This window comes from Macrosteles quadrilineatus, unplaced genomic scaffold (genome assembly GCF_028750875.1).
Source record: "Macrosteles quadrilineatus isolate MER2022 unplaced genomic scaffold, UCM_ALF_1.0 Scaffold_10__1_contigs__length_6754688, whole genome shotgun sequence".
NCBI lineage: Eukaryota > Metazoa > Arthropoda > Insecta > Hemiptera > Cicadellidae > Macrosteles > Macrosteles quadrilineatus.
Window position 1 is genome coordinate 82,814 of NW_026542603.1, and position 16,622 is coordinate 99,435.

Sequence of the window (16,622 nt, forward strand, 5' to 3'; positions counted from 1 at the left end):
TAAGGTCCAAAATGGGAAAACCCATTAAAAACCCCCTTTAATTAATCGCAAGTGCAATAATATAGTGTAACCGTAAATTAAATTAAATAGCTAGACTGTACGCATCATCCAGGTCAGGAATCAGAGATTCTTTGTGCATAAAATTGTTCTTGAGTTTCGATAACCAGAAAGAAGACCTTGAATCAGTGTTGTATCTAGGGCTGGGAAACTTAAATTTATTAATGATCGCCGCCAATAGCTTACAAACAAGGTTTCCACTCATTGACGGCTCTTCAATGGCGGTTGTATAAAGTGTAAAGTATAAAATCACAACTGCAGTGGGTGATTGTAACAGAGGTTTATGGGTGATGCTAAACTCGCTTTTCCAATGTGTCACTTTCTGTTCCTACTCACCGTGTAATGCAATCGCTGGACCATACAGCCAATAGACCCGTAGCCCATCTCATAGGTACGTACCGGCATAGACTAAGCAACACGAGTAGACTCCTCATCCCAATGTAAATTTTGAAGCTTGTTTTTTGCGTCTAGTTCATGTACGTCCACACTGATCACTAGTGTAGACAACATTTTGTTTCTATTATTTTAGGGTTATTTTCATGATTTTTGCTTTACTGTTTGGTTATATAACTAGGAGACCAGTTATTGATTATGATTATATCGTTTTATTAGGTTAAACGAGGTTTTAAATGACTGCAATAACAAGAAACAAATTGTAAACAAAACAATTTATGTAGTTGGACGTACAGAACTAACAATCAAATTGGCTTCAGCTGTTCCATTAGGATGACTAATCTACTAAGGGAGTATGTTTTATCTATGGTACCGGTACGCCTACCCAATTATTCATAACAACCTTTTCGACGACGATCCTTGATACTGGTACTTTTCCCTAGAAAATACACGGCCAACCTACTTAAGAAATTAAATTACAAACGTCCAGAAACCCAGCATTGTGTGATTTTTGTCACATTTCCTACTAATTTCAATAGTAGGCCTACTAGCCTAATCATTGTTTAGAGAATATGTAATCTATTAATTACCAAAAAGTTGTTTTTTTTTCAAACTGATACCAGATAGTTTACATTAAAAGTTATTTACAAATAAAGCAGTTAATGGGAAATAACTTTGATTGCCGATAACTTTTTACGAGAAAGTCCATAACCATGAGATCAATAACCTCGGGACTTGATTAACGCATATAATTGGTCGTATGTACTACCTATAGGCTAGTTCTTAACTGCAAACGTTGGTTTAACTGCTAACATACTGGTTCTTTTCCTTAGAACCGTTGGTAGCAGCAAGAATCATTTTTACGTACCAACACATCACTGTTATTTACAAATTAGTTATCGTTGGTGTTGCACCTTATTTATTACAGCCATATTCAATTTAATTGATGTCTTAACTGTAGGCCTATAAGTTTTGCTTTTTTTAAACTGTCAGATACTGTATTTGCGAAGGTTGATACATAATAGTTTTGCCAGCATATCTGAAAATATGCAAACCAACTGCTGTTCTTAATATAAGAAGGTTTCAACTGACTATTATAAAATCCCTGTGCGTTGAACGGGCACACAGCTTGTTGTGGTGTAAGTTGGTAGTAAATTTCTCCGTAAAATCCCCTTTTGGCAAGCTTAGAAAACAACTTTTTGTCCCCTCATTCTCCCTCAAATTGGCAACACAATCTGACCGGATACGTTCCAAGCAGTGCTAGCTGCTATCTGTTGATGATTTAGCGAACTACGTTGACTCTCGTTGTAGCGCAGTACATCACCGTACGTTATTTGCTATACGTCAGACCGAAATATTTGAGAGCCAAATGAGTTCGCTCGACGCTGCGCCGTACTGGGACCATGCCTGCCATTTTGCGGGCCGCAGTGAACATTTAGGCCAAAAACGACCTCGGATAATCGGGAATGTACTGTATTAAGTTATGTTTTGTATACAGTAATAATGTTAAGTTAATTCTGCTGGCATGTTCTTGACAAAACTAATAAATGACACGTTGGTTCTCACAGCACCTGATATTCTAGGATAGCCTATTCTGCAATCCAAACCTGTTAATGGGATGAACAGTCCAACACCTTTTTCACGTTGTTTTTTACTCATTAGCTCGTACAACATTAAAGGGTCCATAGGCCTACTTCTATTTGTGTAACTACTCAGTCAATACACCGTCATTACTTCTAGATCACAATATTTAATCCTGAGTTATTTCATTCCCCCACTAACTCTTTGTGAGTAAATAAGTGTCTCTGCCGTGTTCAATGCTAGTGCAGCGAATGCTAAAATGAGCCTTAGTGACACCAAATTATGCATCGCAATTCCGACTTAGGTCTAAGCAGTTTGGTAGGAAACAAATTGATTTTAACGCTTAATATTTCTAAGGCTTAATCTAAACATGGCCAAGCTCAATTTTCCTGGTGAATGTGAATACAGCAATCATTGTCTATCAAGTGAGCCCAATTTGTCAGTTAATGCCTATTTCAATTAGGTTAATTTAAAAAAAAAGTTACTGTATCACCATGGTCAGAAGAGACACTTTACTTTAAATCTGAGCATACCCCATCCAAACAATTATAATACACAGTATGTCATTGGGCTAAGAAGAGTGTACACTCTTTAACGCAATTTTGGTGCTAAATCAGGAAGAAGGATGTTTGAATTTGAATTACCAAATATGTTGTTGAGCTTGGTGATACTTAATAATATTTTAAAGTGTTTCATTGTATGTTTTATTATTCAATTTCTTAAGTAGGTGTTAATGAACTTTAAATCTGGGCTAACCCTATCCAAACAATTATAATACACAGTATGTCATTGGGCTGAGAAGAGTGTACTCCCTTTAACGCAATTTTGGTGCTAAATCAGGAAGAAGGATGTTTGAGTTGCCAAATATGTTGTTAAGCTTGGTGATACTTTATAATATTTTAAAGTGTTTCATTGTATGTTTTATTATTCAACTTCTTAAGTAGGTGTCAATGAAATTTAAATTTGGACTAACCATATCCAAACAATTATAATACACAGGGAGGACGGGGTACAGTGGGTAATGGGGCACACTGGGTCATTGGAAAATTTCCCTTTAAGGGATATTTTTTTCCTGTTTCCAGTATAGTTTAGGTTGCCTACCTGCTAGCCCATATTGTGGAAAAAGATCAACAGATGGAGTGGAATTGTGAGGGAGATAGTTGGCTTTGTTTAATTTTGCCTCCATGCTGGAAAATTGTGGTTAGCTTCTTTTTAAATATTTACCATGGTTTTTTTTTATTTAATGTAACTTTCTCTATAACTACCTAAATGATCCTAGGCTGTTCTTATTCATTTAGATAATAAGACTTTATTGTTAGTATCATAGAATACATAATTACTATTTCACTTAAAAATGGCAGCTTCCTCTGGGGTACAGTGGGTCACTTTGTTTGTGACACAACGGGTCCCATTGAAAATGCTTATGATATCATAAGAAAAAGCATATGAAGTGAAATACGTGAGAAAAATGTTGCCAACTCACAATATTGTGTTAGATGAAGAAGGAATGTATTTGGCAGACCATAAAGACATTGACAAAAAACAACCAAAACAAAAAATATATCCTGGTACAGAAAGAAAAATAATCAAGTTGACATTTTCACTAAACTTTGAATCATATAATGTGCATTAAGACATTATTTGTATTGAGCAGCATTTCTCAAAATAGCTTTTTCAGTTTTGCAAATTGTGTTTCCAGGAATATAACATGTTGGTGTGATACTTTGTTCTTTTTTTTCTTTATGACCCATTGTGCCCCACTATCTAGTGTAGTAAAACTTAATATTTACTTGCAAAAACAATTTTGTTATAACAAAAAAAATGCCAAGCAATAACAATAAATATTTAACTCAACCCCTAATGAAAAATACTATGAATTAAAATTATGAAAGCAAAAAGTGACCCACTGTACCCTGTCCTCCCCTACCTATGTCATTGAGCTAAGGAGAGTGTACACCCTTTAACGCAATTTTGGTGCTAAATCAGGAAGAATCAGGAAGGATGTTTGAATTTGAATTACCAATTCAAAACTTAAGTCAAACCTTATTTCTATCAATTCTAAATTCTAATTAGAAACCTTGTTGGTGATTCAAACACAGATATGAACGAGATGAAGCAGGAGATGTCAGTGGCTAGCACATCAACATGGGATGCGGGACCACACGAGACAATGCCCACGATGCCAATCCTGGTCCCCACACCTATAAAGATGGTTCCTCCCCATCACCACCCACCCGTCCCACTCGACCATCACGTAATGCCGGTTCCACTCATGCCGCAAACTCCCCATGTAAGTAAATTGTAAAATTGTTGCTTGGTTTAACTTACAGTATTTCGGTAGCATTGCTTGTCTATTGTAAAATAGTTTGGTCCACATCTCGGTTGTGCTTCTGTCATACTATAACTGTACTGTATGCTTTTTTATTGCATAGGGGATGCCTGTACCCGGGCCCTTCATGGAAGACTTGCCACCTGAGCTTGTGCAGCAGGGGTGGAAGAAGTTGTGGAGCAAACGAGAGAATCGTCCGTACTTCTGGAACAAACTTACAGGGGTCTCTCTATGGGAGATGCCTAACAACAAGCCACAGGTTAATATAAGGGTTAACCCTTTGAACTAGTGTACCTGTTGCTCGAATTCGAGCAATTGTGAAGTATTACAGGCGCTATTTTAAAAAGCCATTATTTCTGATGACTTTAAAAGAATCAATTCAAAGATTATGGAAATATTCATGATGTACATAACGGTTCAATACAATCAACATTTAATGTAAATATCTTATCATTTTTCAAAAGCTGATATTGTTTTTTAGTGTCTTCTGCAAATGTTTCCCAGTCATAGCCGCATTAGGCCTGTTTCACATCTACCCGGGTGCCGGGTGTCGTTTAACCGGCAATGGGGTGAAGAAGTATATGGCACCGTTCACACATGCACGGCATGTGTCGTGACCGGTTAATCACTTGCCCGGCTGCCGGGTACTAGTCGAGGGATGCCGGTGCCGGTTAAACAAGCCGGCTGGAGTAGTGGGTATAGCAGCCCATTGTGACTGTTCACATACAACCGGCACCTGCCGTCTGTCGGGTGCACCAAGAGTACTTTTAGTTCAGTTCTTTGTAGTTAATGTGTATTAATTTTGGGTATTTGTTCGCAAAGTTTTGGTCATGTCCATGAATAGACCATGAACTACTTATTAATTTAGTTCAAGAGCAGAATTATTTGAATTAACTTAAATAGAATTTTTACTCAATTTTATTTTTCATTTTTTATTTAATTTTATTACATAACATTGAATTGAATTTTACTCAAATTCAAACTGAATCAAATTTAAAAAAATCAAATATAAATACAGTTGCAATAAAAGTTACTTCAAAGTGACATTGCGATTGCTTACGTTCCATTTCCATCCCTACGACACACATGTACACAAGTTTCACAAGCTGGAGTACAACTGCCGGAGTGCCGGTGTCGGCGTAATGTGAAAGGTGCACTCGTGCCGGTGCCGGCTAGAAGTCGGGTTAACGGCATGCCGGGTGGAAGCCGGGTAGATGTGAAACGAGCCTTAGGTTGTCCATAATAATGATTATTAATTCTAAAAAAACATTATTTCTATTTCTTCTACTTGGTGGTGTTCTATGACTTTTCCAAGTTTCCATAGTTTGCAAATCTGCTCTTTAAATGATTGCTTAAGAAATGCAGCACAGTGTAAATTCAGTACACTGAAGAAGAACTGCAAGAAACTTTGTCTTTATATGTGTAAACTAGCTGTTCTGAATTGTGCACAGTTTTAACTGACTACTCAATTCCCGTACGTAGGACGGGCTAACACCTCGTTAATATAATAATATTAATAATACGCTACATGAAACTTTGTGAACAGTAAGGCTTTTTTGTTTTAAGATTCAACCCACCATATTATATACCAAAATGTTCGTGTAGGTGTGCAGATTTGCAAACTGACCTTATATTTTTGAAAAAGTCTCTTGGGCTCTGTCCCAGTGGCATGTAAAGTTTTCATGTTATCCTTATGAACAACATATTTGTTTACATTATGATCAGCTGGAAAATTTAATTGCTGTTACTATTTTATTTTCAGTTTGAGGAAACGTGTTCTACAAATTACTAACTTGGTTGAGGTAAAATATTTACTATTTGAATTTGGGTTGGCGTAATAAATATTACAATGGAAAAGATTGTTCAGCGTTTATGCAAATTTTTACGGTGTTTTTCATCATCTTATAGAAATAAAAATATAATTTTTTCCAAAACTAGGTGGATCTACAGACAGTAAGAATGATGCCACTGTAAGGGTCTGCATACCTGACTATTCAATTTTTCATTTGACTTTCAGGTCCAAAATTTTGACCTTTTGGTCTTAGTTCAAAAGCGGGGAATGCCAAAATCAAGGTGCTTTGGAAAGTATAGGCTCCTTTTTAAGAAAATAAAAAAAAAACACTACAATTTTAAAACAATCGGGGGGGATATTACAAATTTTAGATTTTTTATCTTATGAAGAATAAATTCTTGGCTTGTCTCTACAATCGAGCGACTTTCACACCTCTTAACAGAAAGCTAAAACTCTTTACATAAAAATAGTTGCCGATAATAAAAATATGTTAACATTTAATTTCAATAATAGGACACTAATATTGTCAAAACCAGTTTAAAAAAAAGAGAGGTAAATTTGTTTTCCGGTGTTAGGTGTGCTACTATTGTCATCACGCTTAGTTGAGACATCATTATAGCTGATCAGTACTCTTAGAATGTTTTAGTTGAACTGAACTATGATAGTTTTTTTGAAAAACTCAAGTCTAGCTGAATAATAAAATACTTGCTAAAAAAATACTCAACCATTAGAGTACTTGCCCACCCGTATAGTTGATTATCTGATCTAGTTGGTAATATGATTTTTCCTACAGCACTGCATTGTTTAGTCCACTCTTTTTGGGTTCATGAAAACAACTGTAGGCTAGCGGACCATACAAAAGCAATCGTAGGGGAATGCTTATATCCAATGAAGATATCACAGTTGAGAGCTGGTAGCCTAAAATTCAATTTGAAAAATTAATTTGATCCTAAAAAAATGATATGACTATGTCTTAATTCAAAATTTGAGAAATTTATGTTATCTGTTTACAGTTTGATCCGATCACGGACCCTTTGGGCATAAGTGGACCAGGAGCGATGATCAATGGACCACCCATGCCTGTCAAACGAAGGGCCTCTGAGGAAGTGGTGGGCAGTCCTGTAGCTAAGAAGTTTATTCTTGCGTGAGTAATTTTTAGCCTACCTTAGACTATCCATATAACTAGACATTCCTTTCCCATGTTAAGGTTGAGCCACCGACCAAGTTATGCTGATGTAAATTAGGCCACTTATATCTTTTGAATAAACACATTTGTTAGCTAAATCAAACTTAAGAAAGAAACTTTTTGTCTGTAGCATCTTCTATTGCACATTAACCATCACTGTAACAATAAAATGAGAGAGAATAGAATAAAAATGAACATTAGTTGAATTGAGCCTCTAACAAAGTGTGCTGGTCTAAATTTATGATTTCAACAACTTTCTGACTGACTCTTCTAGTAGGGCAAGTATGTGTGAGGTACCAAATTTTAAGGGGGGTAAAAACGTATTGCTAGTCAACAAACACCATTACTTACCCGATTTTTATCCACAACATCCTAATCCTAGGCCTATGTGTTGGCCCTAGCTTGGGCTATGGGCCAAAGAACGTAGGCCTACTTTTGATAACAGTGAAGTACACGAACATACCCACAACTTCATATTTATTCATAATAGCACTCCGTTTCACATAATAAAGTTAAAACGACCGATTTTACGAATATTTAACGCCGATTACAACATCACTTAACCTCAAAATGGTGTTTGTTGACCAACGACAGACGACAACTAGACCGGCTCAACAGGTGAATTTCCGATCAGCTGTTGGCTAGTTCTCGAACTCACCACCAGAGCGATTAAGCCTCGACCGAGGAAATCATGATTTGAGCCGGACAAGATTATTCGCTGTTTGACCACCGACTAGCTCGCACGGGTTACGGATACAACGAAACGACACCACGATATTATTACGAAGGTTAGCTACCATACTAGTTAGGCCCATTTTTACGTTTTACGTTCTTTCTGTTTTATCTTACGCATACTTAACTTAATATACCTTTTCGTTTTCTTAATATTCCGTTTTGAATTATCTTAATTTAATATCTTAACTTGAGTCTTGACCCGCCAGTTCCTGCCTGCCAGTGACTAGCGGTGGCTATCGTTTATTTAATGTTAATTCATTAGTTTCGAAATTACGATTTCTACGTTCGCTTAACAAATAATTATCACGTCCAAATTATATCTCGTTTTCACCGTTTTAATACCCCGAGACTTGTCGTCTAAGTTCTAAACCCCGTCTTTGGCGGGTGAAAGAATCAAGTCTTGGGAACAGGCTGATTTGAACAATCAGCTACGTAAATTAATATTAAATCTATTTTAAATCATCCCACGATAAATTCTCCGTTCAATTATATTAATTAGGCCCGACGATTCTGTAGGAATTACTTTTTATATTATATTCGATTTTATATTATTTACCAACGTCCTTAGCCAGATAGTTTACAGTTTATTACGAGTATTTAAATCATATTGGCTTAAGATTGGATACTCGTCGGCCTTACAGAGTCATTCTAAAAGTTAGGCAAAATTCTCCAAAACACTTTTACGAAGGTTGGGATGATATAACTCCAACTGAGCGTCTGCAGGATTTCCTGAGCGCTTCTAGAGCTCTGAGCCTTCGATTAAATTTTAATAAATTGATCAGACAAAGCCGTGACAACTTCGTATCGACCCCTGGATTTTTCTCGGCTCCTTCTGAGCACTCCGGGGAAGAAATTTGAGTGTGGCTGGTTCTAGGGGTAGGCCTAGCCTGACTTAGGTGAATATTAGTTTATTCCCCCCCTAGAATTTTGCGTCACATATGTAATTTTTTGATAAACTATTGGCTAAGCTGGTTTATAGATGGCACTTTAAATTTAATTGACTTTCATTTTACATTTTCTTGGACGGATCCATGTTGATAATTCTTTAGAGACTTTTGGATAAGATATTTTTTATTTATATTGCTAATAAAATACAATGGTTGAGAGTGTTAAGTACCTATAACAAACAGCAATATAGTCAAGAGCAGTGTTCAGTTTGTAAAAAATAGGTGCTGGAACTGTAACCTATTTACCAATTTACGCCAATATTTTTATCCTTCTGAAAGGAAGGTACCGGAACTAAGTTCTGCCGCGTTCCCCACAAATCGAGGACTCTTCAAGAGAAACAACAACAAAATTAGAATAGTGGCCTAATTAGAATAGTGACTTGGCATTTCTGCTGTATATTTGACTTTTGTCAATGCTTATGTAGCCTGAAAGACAATAATAAGCATATTTAAAAAAAAAACAAAAACAAAAAAAAAAAACAGACATAACTTATGAATTCAGAAGCAGATGGCTCATTATTTATTACATATTTGGGTTGAGGTTTTGTGTTGAGGTTTAGTATTGATTTAACTTCCAATTCTGTGTGTGAAACATTCTGGAGAAAATTGGACATGGAAGAGGTCTAATAAAGTTTTAAGAAACTATAATTTTGAAACGGGTTTCAATGTAAAACAAGAAAGAGGCCTATTGTTTGGACTTAAAAAAATTAGGGCAATTGTGTGTAGCCTACCATTTAAATCACTGATAATTAGGGGTCTGCAGGCCTACTGACATTCGAGTTGGGCCAAAATTTGGGTGCTTTGTAACTTATTGGTATGTTAAAAGATATATATTGTTATCCTACAATAAAATGATCACACAAAATTGTGAATGTCTCCTGTGACCATGGAAAATCGTGAAATTTTGAGGGTGCAATCCTAGCAGACACATTTTGGGATTACAATTATATTGCCCGATGCAAGAATAAGAATCGGCCAAGTTGCATACCTCTAATGTAAACTACCCGACCCGAGCTTAGCCCTAGATATATTTCTCTCTCAAACTGATCTCTTGAGGTAAATTATTGGCCTGGTCTTATTCATTTATCGTTTTTATGTATACTTATGCAGGGGACCTTGGGACTTGGAGATATCTACGAATGTCATTATCTACGAGAGGCCCCCAATAGTCATCCCTCATCCCCATCCTGAGGTAGAAGCTTTCCGCTGTTCTTTACTGACCAAACTACGCAACTGCTATCAGGAGCTCTGTCACTCAAGGGAATGTAAGTAGAAATGTTCAATATTGTTGAAGATTCAATAAGCTGTGGGGTTGTTTTGTATACCTTCAACAACGATAAAAATTTAATATAGGTTGTTATAGGATAAATGAGACTGCAGCATGTTAGTGATTTTGGTTTTTATCAGTATTGTTGCCGTTGGTGCTATACACTAAACCAATAAAAAATTACTGTTGAGTCAAGGTTTCTAAAGCTTTACTTGACTAAGGTAAAACACAGGGCCGGATTTAGCATTTTTGCGCCCCTAGGCCCAAATAATTTTCCGCCCCCTAGTCTGGTCACAGTTAGTTACTTTCCTTCAAACCTTTATTAAAAACTTTATCATGCCCATAGGCCTAAGTTAATTGCTCCACTCCTCGTTGGAATAATTGCAAATTTTTTTTAAGAATTGACTTGTTTAGCCTTAACAAAATGCCGTCTTAAACACTTTTTGCAATTTTATTCTTTTAATAAATGCTCACGTTTGTGGCCGTGGGACTGAAACAAAACAACTCAACCCACCGAGCATTCCTGAAAAAAACAAAAAAAACATGGCCATTGATACCAATTCCAGGCCCAAAAACATGAACTCCATACAGTACGTGATACCATAGATTGAACATACTCCGTTAGTAGATTTGTCATCAATTTGGATTGACTTACTTGACTTATTTCCTGTCGCTCCTTAGCGGGAGCATAGGGCATCGAGAAGAGCTCGCCATCCATCCCTGTCTTGCGCCAGGTCCCTCAGTTGACCCCAGGTCTTCCCGACACTCAGGCTTCCTTCATTATTGTTCTCCTCCAGGTGTCACAGGGTCTTCCTCTCTTTCTGGTCCCTTGGGGATTCCATTCCAGGGCCTTCTTTTCAATTGCACCATCCATCTTCCGAAGAGTGTGACCCAGCCACCTCCACTTCCGTCCTCTGATTTCTAGGCTGATCTTTTGTTGCCCTGTTGCCTCCCAAAGCTGTTCATTTGATATAGTGTTTGGCCAGAACACTCTCATTATAAGTCTGAGACACCTGTTTACAAACACCTAGAGCTGAGAAGTACTACGCTGATCCATTTTCCAAGTTTCACTGGCATATAGCAGGACAGACTTGACGTTTGTGTTGAAGATGCAGATTTTGGTTTTCATTGAAATATTTCTATTTCGCCATATTGGGTAAAGCTGAATAAATGCTGCATTAGCTTTCCCAATGCGGCTCCTAACATCTTCCTTTGCTCCTCCGTCTGCTGCGACTTTACTTCCGAGGTATTGGAAAGAGTCGACCTCTTCGATCACCTTCCCATTTAGTTCTAAGGCTTGGGCTACTCTGGAATTCAACCTCATTTCCTTTGTCTTATTTACATTTATCTTAAGACCCACCTCTTCAGCCTCTCTTTGTAGAGAACTTAGTTTGACCTGAATATCAGTGTACCTCTGGGCAATCAAGCAAAGGTTGACGACAAGCAAAGTCAAGGTCCTCCAGCCGCTCCCTCAGTCCCCACTGCACTCCCCGCCTTCTATTATTTGTTACTCTCCTCATAACTGAGTCCAGCACCAAAAGGAACAGTATCGGTGATAAAATGCAGCCCTGGCGAACACCTATTTTAACTGGGATTGCTCCTGTCAACTTTCCTTGGTGCGAAACCTGACACTGGAAATCATCGTACATGGCCTTGATAATATTTATTATTTTAGGGGGTATCTCATATTCTTGTAGAACATGCCACAGCACCTGGTGTTTCACTGTGTCAAAGGCCTTCTCGAAATCTACAAAAGCCAGCCAAAGAGTACTTTGAAATTCCTTTCTCTGCTCAAGTAGGATTCGGAGAGTACTGATTACATCCACACAACTTCTTGCTTCACGGAAACCTGCCTGTTCTTTCCTCAGTTTCAGTTCAATGGAACCTTTTATCCGGTTTAGGATTATTCTGGCCAGCACTTTGCTTGGGACTGACAAAAGGGTAATACCTCTCCAATTGTTACAGAGCGTTACATCCCCTCTCTTGGGTATTTTGACAACTATACCCTTCTTCCATTCCTTTGGAGTTCTCTCCTCTTGCCAAATCTATTGAAGTAGTGGATGAAGTAAGTCCGCGGCTACATCACCAGCTTTTAGGATCTCGACCGCAATGTTGTCTAAACCAGGGGCTTTGCAATTTTTCATGCTTTTGATCGCATCTTTGATTTCCTCAATTGAGGGGATTTCTAGATTTATACCATGGTCCACCTGCACTGGGCGAGGTAGTGGCAAAGCCTCGTCCTGAGCTTCTGCTCTATCCAGTAGTTCGCTGAAGTGTTCCTGCCATCTATTCAACTGGTCTTCAATGTTTGTCAGCATTTCACCACTCTTACTTCTTACTGGTTTTTCTCTAGCGAAGTTCTTCTTTGCTAGTTTCCTTGTAATGTCGTAAAGCTTTTTGCTATTACCTTGTCTAGCAGCTTCTTCTGCTTCCTGAGCCAATTCATCAACCCATCTTCTTTTGTCTCTTCGCACATATCTCTTCACATTACGATTTGCCTCTGAATATTCTTGATAGACGTTTTGCTTTTGAAATCTGGTTTTGGAGCTGTCATTTTGTTTTCAAAATCTTCCTTTGGCTTACTTCAGTCCACGTTTCCTCCGACATCCATTCCTTCTTTTCCTTATTCCTGTACCCTAAAACATTTTCACTAACCTCTTCAAAAACTTGCTTCACATTCTTCCAGATGTTCTCCACCCCTGAACTCAGGGCACCACTGTCAGCCAAGACTTGATACCTATTTGTGGTTTCAATAACAAAATTATTCTTTATTGCTGGGATTTTCAATTTATCAATGTCGAACTTCCTGCCTATACTCATCAATTTGGATTAGCTGAAAACAATTCTTGTTATTTAAGGAGTATGTTTTTTCTATTTTTAAACCTAGTTTATCCAAAATAAAACTATATAATCATCAACAATAGGTCGTCTCCTGTTTATATTACAAGAAATTAAAACACACATCATAGAACTAATCCTAAAATAATAGAAACAAAATTACGTCAAAACTAACGTCCAGTGTCACCAACATGAGCTAGACATAACAATTTTTTAATTAACAATGTCATAAGAAGTCGACTTGAGTTATATTTAATCTATGGTCCTACTGCATCTAGGTTATATTTCCAAAGCAAAACAGAGCAATAATCCGGCCAACCGTACCGATCCTTAGGTCTGAGGAGAAAATGACAGCATTAATGGTGCTTTGGAGGGTATTGAATTTTTCTAAAATCCAATGCAAACTGAGATTAATATTTTTTTGTTCATTTTAAAGGCAAATTCATCGTTGAATTAATCAACACAACTTATTATATATTTTAACTTGATCCTGCAGATTGTTGTAATGTAAACTAATCAAAAGATTAGTTAATAACTTTTGTTTGGTGAGGTGAGGGTGGTAACAACGTCTAACACGCATGCGCCCCTAATCACTCTGATCAGTAGTGCCGAGCCCGAGCCAGCATAGTGGCAGTGCATTGGCAATACGATGCGAACCCCTTGGGCGCTCGTCAACGTCAACATCCCTACAGCCTACTCCCGTATAACCAATGTTCGTTATCAATTTTGTAACAAAATTGATGCGTAATTCTGAAAAAAAGATTAAATTTCCTAACAATTATTTCTTTTTATGAACTTCAGAATCACAATGCTTTGAAGTTATTTTATCAACTATGACTATTTATTTGTTATTTTTAAATAGCCTAGGTTTAAAAAATTACTCTCTGGGACCTTGCGCCCATAGGCCCGGGCCTACCGGGAAATCCGGCCCTGGTAAAACGGTAGCAATGTCAACAGTGTACAGTCATAACTAACACAAATAGTGAGTGCATGATTTCACAGTGAATATTTGGTAGTCTAAAGAAAGGGTTGGATGGCACAGAAGGTTGGGTACCCAAAGATCAGATAATTGAGATTACTGCATGTGTATCGTCAATACCAGAAATCATGAAACTGCATATTATTGTCATGAGAATTTGGAAAAATTAAAATCATTTAAGTTAACTAATAATAAAAAAAATATACAGTATCTCTTTAAAATCAAAGAGTGGCAGATCATTGACCAGTTGGCTTAATATCGGGGTGTTTTCCTAAAATTTAGGTTCTTGAATAACAAGACTGTACTCCTCTTTATACTCTGTTTACTGACAGTAAACTATTACTGCCATAGAAGTGTCTAAGGACTCTCTCAACAGAGTCTGTATAGCCTAATATATTGATATGATCAGTTACAGCCCAAGACTAGACACGTCTGAGGATTTGTTCCACAGAGCCTGTTTTTATTGATAATCTGTTACAGCCATAGATGCACCAAAGGACTCGTTCAACAGATGGTTGATGGAACGCAAGGTTGTTGACACAGGTACAGACCCACTGTTGCCAAGCCAGTGTTATCCTGAAATATCTCAGTGCATGTACAAGGAGATAATGAACGACATTCCCATCAAGCTGGTGCGACCAAAGTTCACCGGAGACGCTAGAAAGCAACTTTCAAGATACGCTGAAGCCGCAAAGAAAATGATCGAGTCCAGGTGGGTTTTTGTAGCTTTCTAAATAATAAAATGCTTTGATTTTTACAAGTCAAACATTTTACATGTTTCATGTGATTTTTTGTTTGTTTTTAATTAGACCATAAAATGATGGTTATTGAAACTTTTCCTTCTTGTCTGAGGAGTTTTAAAAATTGTACCATAGACTAAGCAACACAAATAGACTTCTCATCCCATTGTAAATTTTGAAGCTCGTTCTTTGTTTCTAGTTCATGTACGTCGACACTGATTGCTAGTGTAGTTGAAATTTTGTTTCTATTATTTTAGGGTTATTTCCATGATTTGTGCTTTACTGTTTGGCTGTATAACTAGGAGACCGGTTATTGTTTATGATTAGATAGTTTTATTTGGTTAAACAAAGTTTTAAATGACTGAAATAACAAGAAACAAATTGTAAACAAAATACGACCTCTACAGTGTGACGTACAGAACCAACAATAAAATTGGCTTCAGCTGTTCAGAAGGATGACAAATCTACTAAGGGAGTATGTTTTATCTATGATTGCACAGACTTATATTTGGATTAGAGGAATGTATGTATGACGCAAAATTTACCTGGACACATTATTCATAGATTAAATGTGATACATTACTTCAACTCACTTATTGACACCAACAAATGACTGAGAATTGAAACATTTTGTAGTTACAGGCCATCATAGTCTAAGCGGTGAGTCTTGTTCTCATTCCTTGTTCTTCAACCTGTGTCAAATAGCTCTGTCATTATGGCTAACTAATTTCATTGACCTACTAGGCCTAACTGTGCACAATTATAACTTATACCATTATTTGTCAAAATGAAATCACTCAACTAGGCATATTCAATTCCATAACTTGTCATGCCATCCACAAACTAACTTATTAAAAGGAAAAAACTATCAGAAAAATAAAAACAATACAGTTTTTGTTTATTTTGAAAGGCTTAAACTGTATCTCACAATAATTTACAGCTAAGAACCTGTAATTAAATCAACAAAACAAACCGCTAACAACAATCATTTAAACTGATAAATCAACAATACACGAATCAGCTTCTAAAGCCTATTGGATGATGCTTAGTAGTGCCAACCTACTTCTGTTACATTTGCTGCGATTTTAGCCAGTTTTATCAAAATATGATGATATGGTAAGAAGTGATCATCTTGTTCCTAGACTCTGGCATTTCTCGCACAATCTTAGCCATCTTGTTACGAGATGCGTCTGCCTGCATTCAAAGGGTTATCAAACAATTATGATTAAAAAAAGCAAACCCATAAACTTGTACCGAATAACTGGATATAAAATATTTTGTGTACAGGAACGCCTCACCAGAAAGTCGCAAAATTGTTAAATGGAACGCGGAAGATACGTTTCAATGGCTTAGGCGGACAGTGGGAGCAACATACGACGACTTTCAAGAGAGGCTCGGCCATCTCAAGGTAATTTCAGTTCAGTTTCACTCAAATTATTAAAATTAGTGTTCTTTGGTGTTTTTATGATGTCAATGTTTTAACTTTAATCATCAATTTGTATTTTAGTTTGTACGAATATAAATGTTTTGTAATGAAAGAGAAGAATTAAAGAAAGGGAATTATAGAACTATTTGTTTATATCTACGCCTTTGGATTTTCCAAAGTTTTTGTATGTTCCTGACCAAACATACAAATATTTGTAGGGGTGTGCGAGTACTCGAAATGTTCGAGTAGTTATTCGAGTAGTAAACTACTCGAACTCGGCTCGATGCTTTTAAAACTACTCGAGTTTTAATCGAGTAGTAATAGTTTTGGAGAAGGAGTATATAAACTGCAT

The 16,622-nt window shown here is 37.0% G+C and overlaps 1 protein-coding gene across 1 annotated transcript in view; it reads left to right on the top strand.

Annotated features, from left to right (window-relative positions):
• LOC129004691 (mRNA (2'-O-methyladenosine-N(6)-)-methyltransferase-like) overlaps window positions 1-16,622 on the top strand; it is a 57,686-nt gene that overhangs the window by 1,738 nt on the left and 39,326 nt on the right. The window contains exons 2-7 of the mRNA XM_054433252.1: window positions 4,131-4,321; window positions 4,464-4,619; window positions 7,166-7,296; window positions 10,131-10,285; window positions 14,585-14,816; window positions 16,132-16,252. Coding sequence (XP_054289227.1) covers window positions 4,133-4,321; window positions 4,464-4,619; window positions 7,166-7,296; window positions 10,131-10,285; window positions 14,585-14,816; window positions 16,132-16,252 — 984 coding nt within the window. The 5' untranslated portion in view covers window positions 4,131-4,132. The remainder of the gene's footprint in view (window positions 1-4,130; window positions 4,322-4,463; window positions 4,620-7,165; window positions 7,297-10,130; window positions 10,286-14,584; window positions 14,817-16,131; window positions 16,253-16,622) is intronic.